The sequence below is a fragment of the Elephantulus edwardii genome, unplaced genomic scaffold, assembly GCF_000299155.1.
Source record: "Elephantulus edwardii isolate Elephantulus edwardi_28Jun2011 unplaced genomic scaffold, EleEdw1.0 scaffold00044, whole genome shotgun sequence".
In the NCBI taxonomy this organism is placed as follows: Eukaryota; Metazoa; Chordata; class Mammalia; order Macroscelidea; family Macroscelididae; genus Elephantulus; species Elephantulus edwardii.
The window spans coordinates 5,491,768-5,502,948 of record NW_006399794.1 but is presented as its reverse complement, the minus strand read 5'-3'; the positions used below and the strand labels follow the sequence as shown (position 1 = coordinate 5,502,948).

At 39.4% G+C, this 11,181-nt stretch overlaps 1 protein-coding gene across 1 annotated transcript in view; it reads right to left on the bottom strand.

The window, feature by feature from the left end:
• The window catches only part of DENND5A (DENN/MADD domain containing 5A), a 105,569-nt gene that overhangs the window by 36,284 nt on the left and 58,104 nt on the right, over positions 1–11,181 (bottom strand). The window contains exons 9-11 of the mRNA XM_006885597.1: positions 9,633–9,848; positions 8,908–9,142; positions 1,174–1,324 (exon numbers count right to left, since the gene is read on the bottom strand). Coding sequence (XP_006885659.1) covers positions 1,174–1,324; positions 8,908–9,142; positions 9,633–9,848 — 602 coding nt within the window. The remainder of the gene's footprint in view (positions 1–1,173; positions 1,325–8,907; positions 9,143–9,632; positions 9,849–11,181) is intronic.

Sequence of the window (11,181 nt, the reverse complement as noted above, 5' to 3'; positions counted from 1 at the left end):
TTTTTCTTTTACTTTTCAAAGAGAAGAGCAAACTGGGGGTGGGGGTGGGCAGGGAGAAAAGTGCAACAATGAATGAATGGAAATACAAAATCTCTGTAAATGTTCATTAAAATTAATTTTTAAAATATTTAATAAAAAAAGAAAATAACAACAATTAACAGGAAGAGGCTTGAATGTCTAGAGACCTATATCACCAAGGGGGACAAGGAGGAAAATGTGCAACAATGAATAAATGGAAATCCAGGTTCTCTAAAAACTTTCATTAAAATCTCAATCAAAAAAAAAAAAGAATAGAAATTGTAATGGAAACAAGTAATGGAAGAGCTGAGAAACACAGCTTCAAAATAATGAGGATTTAAGAAGTACATATCAGAATCCTCAATCCCCAGGAACCTGATAACACTCTTCTCCTCTGGCCCTCTACAGGGAAAAAAGAAAATCAGGAAGATTAACTGTGCTAAGATACAGAAAAAAAGGTAAAGGTTGCCCTCACACACCTGGTTCAGGGGCCCAAGTTCACAAATTCTGAATGGCTTTCCCTCAAGTTCTGGACTCTATCTTCTGAGGTTCCTGCCACATTCCACACCCCTGACCCACCTTAATCACCAAGAAATCATCAAGTATGAGGAAGAGTAGGTAAAAAAAGAGTGACAGACAAGAAAAAGACAACTACCCAGGAAACACAGACATAACCTCTCTTCAAACATCTACAAAATTTTTGCATGCAAATCCAGAAGTACTGTTTTAATTTTGTCTAAGCTTTGATACACTCATCTTGAAAACCAACTACAGGAGAACAATAACACTAAATTAACTAACTACTTTCAGTTCATGCTCTAATTATTTCAATCACCACAGATAGATGGCACAATGCTAAGTTGTTGCTGCAGGGTATTCACTCGGTTGTGAGATAATTTTAGATCATCTATAGCCTGGCTCTTTGCAGGTCCTCAGCATGTGGCATCATCTCAAATGGCACAGCAGAAATAAGACAGATAATATGTTTTAAGCTTTCTTATTTCAAAATGAAAAATCTGAATACTTTGGTTCTTTTCCATATTTTACTTCTAAAACTCTAGGATCTCCTGAAGATAACTGCTTGGGTCAAGAAAAGGAACGATCTCACCACTGTGGTTAGAGAACTAAATCAAAGAATCCCTGGGTTTGACTCACTTGTTGCTGACTGGCCCAGTGGAAAGCACATCAGACTGCAGCTTAGGGAAGAAGCCTGGCTCATACTTTCCTTGTCCAATCTTCATGTCAAGTAAATGGGGGTGAACTGCAGTATGGTCAATTTTTGCCAGACGTAGCTCAATTGCTTTCTCTGTTTGAAAACAAGTAAAAAAAGTAAGCACATTTCTTAAAAAATTAGCTACTAAATCTCATACATTTTTGGTGAGATTGTGAAATGGTGCAACCACTCTGGAAGGCAGTTTGACATTTCCTCAAAAAGCTGAACATAGAAATCCCATATAATTCAGCTCTTCCACTGCTGGGAATATAGTCCAAGGAAATTAGAACTGAGACAAAATGGAAATTTTTTTTAATTTATTTTATGATTTTGTCTGTGTGTACCTTCAAATCAGATCTGACAGGTACAGGAGGAGATTGCCCCTTCTTTTCCAGCAGAGCATCTGGTGGATTTGAACTGCATATCTCTGGGATTGCAGTGCAGCTTCTTGCCACTAGACTACCAGAGCTCCCTTGACAAAATGGAAATTTGTACACTAATGTTCACAGTATCATTATTCATCATTACAAGAACATGGAAACAGCCCAAATGTCCAACCACAACCAATTGGATTGAGAAATTGTGGTACATTCACACAAGGAATACTATACAGCACTGAGGAACAACAATTTCCAAAACTACTACATAAATTGGAAGAGACAGGAGTGCATTATGCTGAGTGAACTAACTCAGTCTCATAATGCTCATGACGACAAATACAACATAAGACCATTATTGCAAAAATAGAAGGATAACTAGTAAACATTCCCAAGAACCCAGAGATGGTGAGTATGCTGGTGGGTAATGTATGTCCCACAGATCACTCTCTCACACACACACACACACACACACACACACACACACAAAGTTTAACAAAGAAAAGAAAAATTTATAAAGAAAAAAATTTTGGACTTCTCCTTGTATTTTCTAAACCCAAACTCTGAGTCTTGCTATGTGTTAAGCCAACTTCTCAGTTGGGCTTCCTTCATTTCCCAATGTGCCAGGCACTATTACAGGACCTGTGGGAAAATGGTGAGCCAAAAAGAAAATCTTTCTCTGTAAAATTAGAAGATGAGTGAAGTTGATCACTATCAAAATCCCTTCGAATTACAGCATCTTAAAGGATTTCCAAAGATTCCTTTAGTTACACTATTATTGTCTTCCAGTTAGACTAGTTCAAGAAGCTGCAGCATCAATATGGAAAGGGGTAAGGAAAATTAATTACTTCTCCATGCTAGGTATCTGAGACCAGTGGGAAGAAATTTATCCTTAAAAAAGAACCCTACCCTAGCAGACATGGAATATATACCTGAGTGATACACTAATGGCAAAGATGTTTCTATGATACCTGGAAGCATAACGTAAAATTTACTGAAGAGTCTCTGTCACGCTCATTTTTCTAACACAAGGCACACAAACGAGTTAGTGAAATCTTTTCTTTCATATATTAACTCCATATTATGAAAGGCCCACAAGACAACACAAGTGAAACCAAAATGTAAAACTGCTATATTTTGTTGTTGCTGTGAGATGCCATCAAGTTGAGTACTACTCATAGTGACCCTATGAACAACAGATGTAAACCCTGTCCTTCTTGTGCCATCCTCATCATCTCTGATACATTTGAGACCAATGCTGCTGTCACTGTGTCAATCCATCTCATTGAGGGTCTCCCTTTGCTCCGCTGACCCTCCACCATTCCTAGCATGATGTCTCTTTCCAAACTATAGCCTATTTTAGCATTACGTACAAATTATGTGAGACAAAGCTTTACCATCTTTGCATCCAAGGGGCACTCTGGCTGCACTTTTTCCAAGAAATAGTTGTTAGTTCTATAGGAAGTCAGTATTCTTCTCCACAACCATAACTCAAAGACATCAATTTTTCTTCTGTCATCTTTCTTCACTGACCAGCTCTCAGATGCATAGTAAATGACTTAAAAGACCATGGCCTGAATCAGGCACACCTTAGCATTCAAACTGATATCATTGCTCCTCAGTAATTTGGAGTCATTTCTGACAGTGGATGTGCCCAGTGGGTATATGTCTCTTGGTCCCTTGTCTGTCGGTACCCAAGAGTGCTGACTGTTGATCCAAGTAAGAGAAGAAATGAAATCATTGACAATTTCAATCTTTTCTCCACCAAGCATGATGTTGCTTACTCATTCAGTGGTGAGAATTTTTGTCTTCTTGATGTAGAAATGCAATCCAAATTGAAGGCTGTAGTCCTTGATCTTCTGCAGCAAGCATTTCAAGTCTTTCTCACTTGGCTGTGTCACATGCATAACAAAGGTTGATTAGCCATCCTCCAATCCTGATGGCACATTATTCTTCATAAAAGTCCAGCTTCTAAAATAATTTGTTTAGCATACAGATTGAATAGGCCTGAAGAAAGGATACAATTCTGACACACACCTTTCCTGATTTTGAACCTTGCAGTTTCTTTGCTCCGTTCAGACAAATGCTTCATGATCTAGGAAAAGATTTCTCATGAGCACAATTAAGTGTTGTGGGATTCCCATTCCTCTCAATGTTAGCTGTAGTTTGTTATGATCTATATAGCCAAAGAGACATTCTTCTGGTATTCTCTGCTTTCAACCAGGATCTATTGGAGATCAGTAGCGATACCCTTGGTGCCATGGTCTCTTCTAAATCCAGCTTAAACTTCTGGCACTTCTCTTTTAATGCACTGTTCTAGATGTTTTTGGATAATCTTCAGCAATATTTGCTTGTACGTGATATTAATGATATTGTTTGATAATTTCCTTAGTCTGTTGGCTTGCCCTTCTTAGGGAAAGGTACAAACATGGCTCTCTTCCAGTGAGCTGGACAAACAGCTGTTCTCCAAATTTCCTGGCATAGATTGGTGAACACAACCAAGCTTGCATCTTTTATCTGAAACCTGTCAATTGGTATTCCATTGATTCCTGGGATCGTATTTTTTGCCAGTGCCTTCAGTGCAGCTTGAATTTCTTCCTCCATTACTACTGGCTCTTGTTCATATGATACTTTTTGAAATTTTTCAGTGTCAACCAATTCTCTTAATTCTTCTAATGATTCCTGGATCATTCAAGATTTTGCCCATAGTATCTCTCAGTATTGCATCTCAAGTCTTGAGTTTCTTTTTCAGTTCCTTCAACTTTTAAAATGTCGATGCTTAGTGCTCAACATGCTCTAATTAATGTTATATTTGGTAGTCAAAATATGAACTATAGAAGCCCATGTGGCAGATAGGCTAGAACCTAAGTGACCAAATCCTCTAGTTTCATAGTTTCCAGCTATAAGGAAGACTCCTCCAATAATGAAACTAGTTCTTCTATATGGTCTTTTTGCATTGGTTCTTTAGAAAAAAAATTAGGGGATTTTTTTTTCACCACAAACCCTGAGAGCTATGCCCTCTTTGTCTTAGTTCTGCAGGAACTACTTGGAAGGCCTCATCCCTGAAGGCTATTAATTTTGGCTGGGGAACAAAATCAATCTCTACCAGCAGAAAATGTTACTTTTGTCATCTTTGCCTCCAAGGAGCACTCTGGCTATACTTTTTCAAAGACACAGCAGTTTGTTCTTTTGGCAGTCCGTAGGATATTTAGTACTCTAACTCCAGCAGTCAAAGGCATCAATTCTTCTGTCATCTTAATTCACTGTCCAGCTCTCAGATGCACAGTAAGTTATTTAAAAGAGTATGGCCGGAATCAGGCCCATCTCACTCCTCAAAATGATATCACACACTGCTCCTCAGTGATTCAGAGAAGTCCCTGACTATGGTCCTAATTTAAGCTACTGGTTTAAGAGATGATTCTCTAAATCCTCAGATGTATAGTTGTATAAAAATCTCTACAAAGTATGAAGGTTCAAAATCTTAAATTGGATTAGGAATCTGAAACTCGCTGAGTTCCAAAAAGTAGAATGACTATGCTGTGCAGGCAACATGCGCTCAAGCCTTGTGCAAAAGGGCTATTATCTCAATTAAAGACATGAAACAGAACTTAAAAGGTAAAAACAGAAGTGCAAGAATTAATGTAATGTCCCTGAAGGTAAAACTTTGCCCAAACTGTTACCAGCGATATCTTTGTTGATTGTTGATATCAAATACAATCTCCTTAAAACTCAGGAAAATGTATGAGCAAATCCATTCAATTTCTTGAGCATTTACTGTAAGTAGGATATACAGTAGATATTTATATTATTCGATAAAGGAATAAAATATACAAAAAGGCACAAGGACACTGAACACAAGGAAGTGAACATGCTGCTTCTTCTGATATTTCAAGTGGAGACACATGCATGTGTGCATGAAATGTGTGCCACTGGGTCAGATCCAACTATCACAGGAGGAGATTGTCCCTCCGTCCCCAGTGGCATATCTGGTGGATTCGAACCATAAGACTATTTTTTTTTAACTGAGCTAATCTAGATTGAGTAAGAGCCTATGGTGATGAAGGCAGAAGTTCAGGCTGCTTTGAATGAAATGGCAAAAAATCAGGCCTCAGGAATAGATGGTATACCAATTGACGTATTTCAGCTAACAGATGCTGCCCTGGATGTGCTCACCAAATTGTGCCAAGAAATCTGGAGAACAACCACTTGGCCAACTGACTGGAAGAGATCTATATTTGTTCCCATTCCAAAGAAGGGTGACCCAACAGAGTGTGGAAACTACAAAACAGTATCATTGATTTCACATGCAAGCAAGATTCTACTGAAGATTATCCAAAAAAGACTGGAACAGCACATCAGCAGAGAACCGCCAGAAGTCCAGGCTGGGTTTAGAAGGGGTCGTGATACTAGGGATATTGTAGCTGATGTTAGATGGATCTTAGCTGAAGCAGGGAATACCAGAAGAATGTATATCTGTGTTTCATTGATTATGCAAAGGCATTTGACTGTGTGGATCATAACAAGCTGTGGCTGACTCTGAGAAGAACGGGAATCCCAGAATACTTGATCATTCTAATGCGAAACCTATACTTGGACCAAGAAGCAGTCGTCAGAATAGAGCAGAATAACACTGCATGGTTCAAAATTGGGAAGGGTGTATGCCAGGGATGTGTCTTATCTCCATACCTATTCAACCTGTATTGAGCAGATCATCCAAGAGGTAGGGCTCTATGAGGAGAAATGTGGCATCAGGATTGGTGGAAGATTTATTAACAATCTGCGTTATGCAGATGACACAACCCTTCTTGCGGAAACTGAGGAGAACCTTATGCACTTGCTGCAGGGGTCAAGAACTGTAACCTTCAGTATGGACTGAGGCTCAATGTCAAGAAGACAAAGATTCTCACCACTGGACCAATTGGCAGCATCAGGATGGATGGCAAAGAGATTGAGATTGTTCACAGCTTCAGTTTGCTCGACTCCACGGTCAACACTCTTGGCACCAGTAGCCAGGAAATCAAAAAACTTATTGCGATGGGAAAGTCTGCTACTAGGGACCTCTCTAAAGTACTCAGGAGCAACGGTGGGTCTCTGGAGACTAAGGTGCGTATGAGACAGGCCATAGTCTTTGCAATTACTTGTTATGCATCAGAGAGTTAGACGTTGACTAGGGAAGAAAGAAGGAGAATTGATGTTTTTGAGCTGTGGTGCTGGAGAAGAGTATTGAATATACATACCATGGACTGCCAAGAAAATAAGTAGATTCATCCTAGAGACAGTTAAACCAGGCTGCTCCTTGGAGGCAAGGATTCTGGGGCTTCGTCTGACATAGTTTGGACATGTTGCAGGGCTGGATCGGTCTTTGGAGAGGGACGTCATGCTTGGTAGAGTGGAGGGACAGCGCAGGAGGGGAAGACCCTCTATGAGGTGGATTGATTCAGTGACTGGGGTAATTGGGATGGGTGTGTCAGAGGCAGTGCGACTGGCGCAGGATAGAGCACAGTTTAGGGCTGTTGTACATAGGGTCGCTATGAGTCGCAAGCGACTCGACGGCACATAACAACAACAACAATCTAGATAGGACTCCTAGTAACTAACTTTTAACCATTTGCTATCACCACAATGTGAAGGACTGGTGTAAGAAAATGAGCAAATATAAACCTTGTCTTTGAATTATGTCCTGATAATAACAGTTCACTGGAAGCAGAAGTGGCATCCACTTCCTAAAGAACATGCCTCCAGAAACTATGGATTTTTATAAACGTCAGTAGTTGTAGAGGGGCTTCAGGCCTCTTATTCATAGATTCTCTAACAGTTCAAGAGAACAGATTGTAACAAGAACAATGCACCACAAGGGAGCTCTGGTGGCCTAGTGGCAAGAAGCTGCACTGCAATCCCAGAGGTACATGGTTTGAACCCACCAGATGCTATGCTGGAGAAGGAGGAGCAATCTCCTCCTGTACCAGTCAGATCCAATTTGATGGAACACACACACAAAATATTAATTTTTTTAAAAAAAGAACAAAGCACCACAGAAGTGCAAAGGTGGAATCAACCGACTCAGTTGAGGTGCATCACAGAAGGCTTCACCAAAAGTACACATATCAGCTGGGTTTTTTTTCTGGGGGGGGGAGTTAATTAATTGTAATGAAAGTTTATAGAGCCTTAGGATTTCCATGCATTCACTGTTGTGCTTTTCTCCCTGCCTACCCTTGCTCCCCTAATTCACTCTTCTCCTTGAAAAGGAAAAGTCAAATTCTGTAATTGTTATGCAATTCCTTCCTCCCAAGTCCACTCCACTGTGCAGCCTTCATTCTGGACTCCTGTCAAGACAGGTATGTCAGAGTAGAAATGTGTTCCATTAGGTTTTATAAGGCTTATTTTAGCAAAGCAAATCATCAGGTCTTTTTCCCAAGGTACTTCTTGGTAGACTAGAACTTCTACAACTTCTAATCTTTCAGATAGTAGCTAACACGTTAACCACTAATGTCCCAATAGTGTGGAATTATATTCAGTTTGGTACTCACTTTCACAGCCTTCCTTTCACAGCACTCAGGGTGGTCGCATGTGATGGTTTTGACTTGTAAGACAAGTTGAATGAAACATAAAGCCTATTGCAATAATGAGGCAACACGCACAAAAATAAAAGGCAACCAACTAAGGATACAAAACAAAAACTTAACTGCCACTTTGTTGTTATCAACTCATATCAACCCTACAAGATTGAGTAGAACTGCTCCATGAAGTTTCCAAGACTGAAATGCTTATGCATGAGACAGCCACTCCTTTCTCCTGTGAAGCAATTGATGGGATTGTACCAACGGCCATTTGGTTAGCAATCTCTTTAACAACTGTGCTGGTAAGGATACCTACTGCTGCCAAGTTGATTCTGACTCACAGTCACATTCTACTGAGTCTCCAAGACTATATAGATGGAGAATGCCCATCTCTTTCCAATGATAAAGGTAGCTGAGTAAAATGACTCAATCTCATTTTCTGACTACATTGTTAAGCCAACACCAGTAACCATCAATTCTATACTTTTTGTTAATTTGAGGAAAAATAAGCCTATGTTTTTTAACCTACTACTGAGTAGATTACTGACAGCAGGGCCCACTCCTAAGTTCCTAACTGACAGTCTTTAAAGATAAAATGTTTGTTATGTGGCAGGGGGATATTTTAAGCAATGAGAACAACTTATACAAATGCAGAAACAGAAGGAAGCTCGCATGGTTAGTAACAGGGCCATGTTAGACATACTCCAAGAAAGTTGAGTGTACAGCGCCAAGGAAGCCTTACCAGCATCATCCACAGTGGTACACTTCTGGTACATGGATGTGCGAAGAGTAGGTGTCCGAACATTCAACAGCCTGATCTTGTCTACTCGGGAATCAAATACTCGGAGTACAGGGTCTTTGTCATCATCATCATGACACATGATTTTATTATCAATGAAAGAAGCAAACATCTGAGTCTCCAGGAACCTTGAGAGGAAGGGCAGGTATGGCTCAGGCTGATCTGATAGGAAAGATGCCTAAGAGGGCCAAGGAAAAACATACAGTCATCAACAGATAATGAAGAAGAGCGAGTCCATGTCAGCCTTGACCAAAAAGCACATTTGCCCGAAAAGGCCCACAGATTAATTTTCCTTTAAAATATTTTAGGTCTTTTTGAAAAACAAATCGCAAATACTTTTATCTTTTTTAAAAAAACCAAAAATATAATATCAAGTATTCTGAAACTATGGCACACTGATCCAAATGTAACCAGGTAACTAATTAAACTATTCCAGAATCCTAATGTTCAATCTGCCTGTGCAACTTTACCTTGAGAGCTTCTTGGCTAGGGGTAAATCACTTAATAGTAATAAGCAGCACATCTGTTCTAAAGCAACAAGACCTCAGATTTTATTAACATAGACAAGCATGCAATATTGTGAAAGAAAAAAGTTACTTTCAGTTACATCTTCAAGAGCAGTCTACCAAGCTTATTCCCCACCACCTCCTCAATAGGCTCACACTCACTTTGTCAAAGTTCTGCATCTGCTCCCTATTGGTAAACCAGGATTCCTTATCCTGGCTAGGCTGAATAACAAACACCTCATAATCAGCAAACATCTGAGTAAAACGATTTGCAAAGACTTCCCGTATCTGAATGTTTAGCTGGTAAATCCTAAATTCTTCTTCTTCACACTGTACTTTGAGATCCTTATTACTACTGGGGTCTTCTCGTACTTCCAGCTACAAAAAAGAAACAACAGATGAGAACACATAAACTTTTACCTTTAACTCGAAGAAATAAAACTTAACTAAAGTTCCCACCACTACCTCAGTGGTCATCTACATTATAATGCTGGTAGTGCAATCATTAAGTGCTTGGTTATTAACAAAAAGGTAAACAGTTCAAATTCAGGTACTAATCCATAGAAAAAGATACAGAAGTCCTTTCCACAAAGATTTACAGCCCTTGGGAAGCCTAGAGAAGTTCTACTCTGCCTTACAGGTTCATTAAGAGTTAGAATCCACGCGATGGCAATGGTGTGGTTTGGACTTTGGTGATCATATTTGTTGCTGTTATTTGCCAAGGAGCTGACTTTAACTCATAATAGAGACTCTACGAACAACGGATCTGCACCCTGCACTTTCCTACTAAGCAGCAAACAATACACAAGAAAAAATGGGAAGGAAAGTAAATTACTCTGACATGACAAAGAGATAAATGAAGGCCCTCCGCTTGACATTATCCAGCAAATTAATGAAAGTGGAGATAAGATCATTAGGGACAGAGAGAGGTGCTGCTTTAGGAAATGTGCAAATAATCTCAATCTGGAGAGAAAGTAGGGGCTCTGAGAAGCTAATGAAAACATGTTAGTACAAAGCAACAAACAAGGGGTTAGACTTTTGGATTCATCTCCGTCATTTTCTAGCCATATAATTTTTCTTAACTTTTCACCTGAAAGATTTTCCCATGCTGTTTTTAGGTGCCATTAAATTTATTCCAACTCACAGTTTTCCAATATACAATAAATCAAAATCTTGCCCAACCCTATACCATTCTCACAACCTCCACAGTGCTTCTAAAACCACTGCAACAGTCACTGTGTCAATCTATCTCATTGAAAGTCTTCCTTTCCTTTGCTGACCCTTGACTTTTTTGAAGCATGTCCCTTTCCAAAGGACTATTTCCTCCTGACAGCATGCCTCAAGTAGGTGAGACCAAGTCTCACCATGCCTGACTCTAAGGAACAACCTCAGCTGCATTTCACCCAAGATAGATTTGTTATTGATATTCTATGTCTTTTTGTTTGTTGTTGTTATTAGGTGCTGTTGAGTCGTAGACGACTCATAGCAACCCTATGAATGAAAGGACTGAGTTCCCTAAAAATGTCTCTGCTCCTCTTCAACTGGCAATGACTCTTTAAAAGTCTGCTCTAAAAAAAAAGTCTGCTCTACTAAGTAAAGCAAAAAAATTACGTTTTTTTTTCTATATTTTATTAATTTTCATAAACATTTACAGAGATTTTGGGTTTCCATTCATTCATTGTTGCACTATTCTCTCTACCCTCCTCCCAGT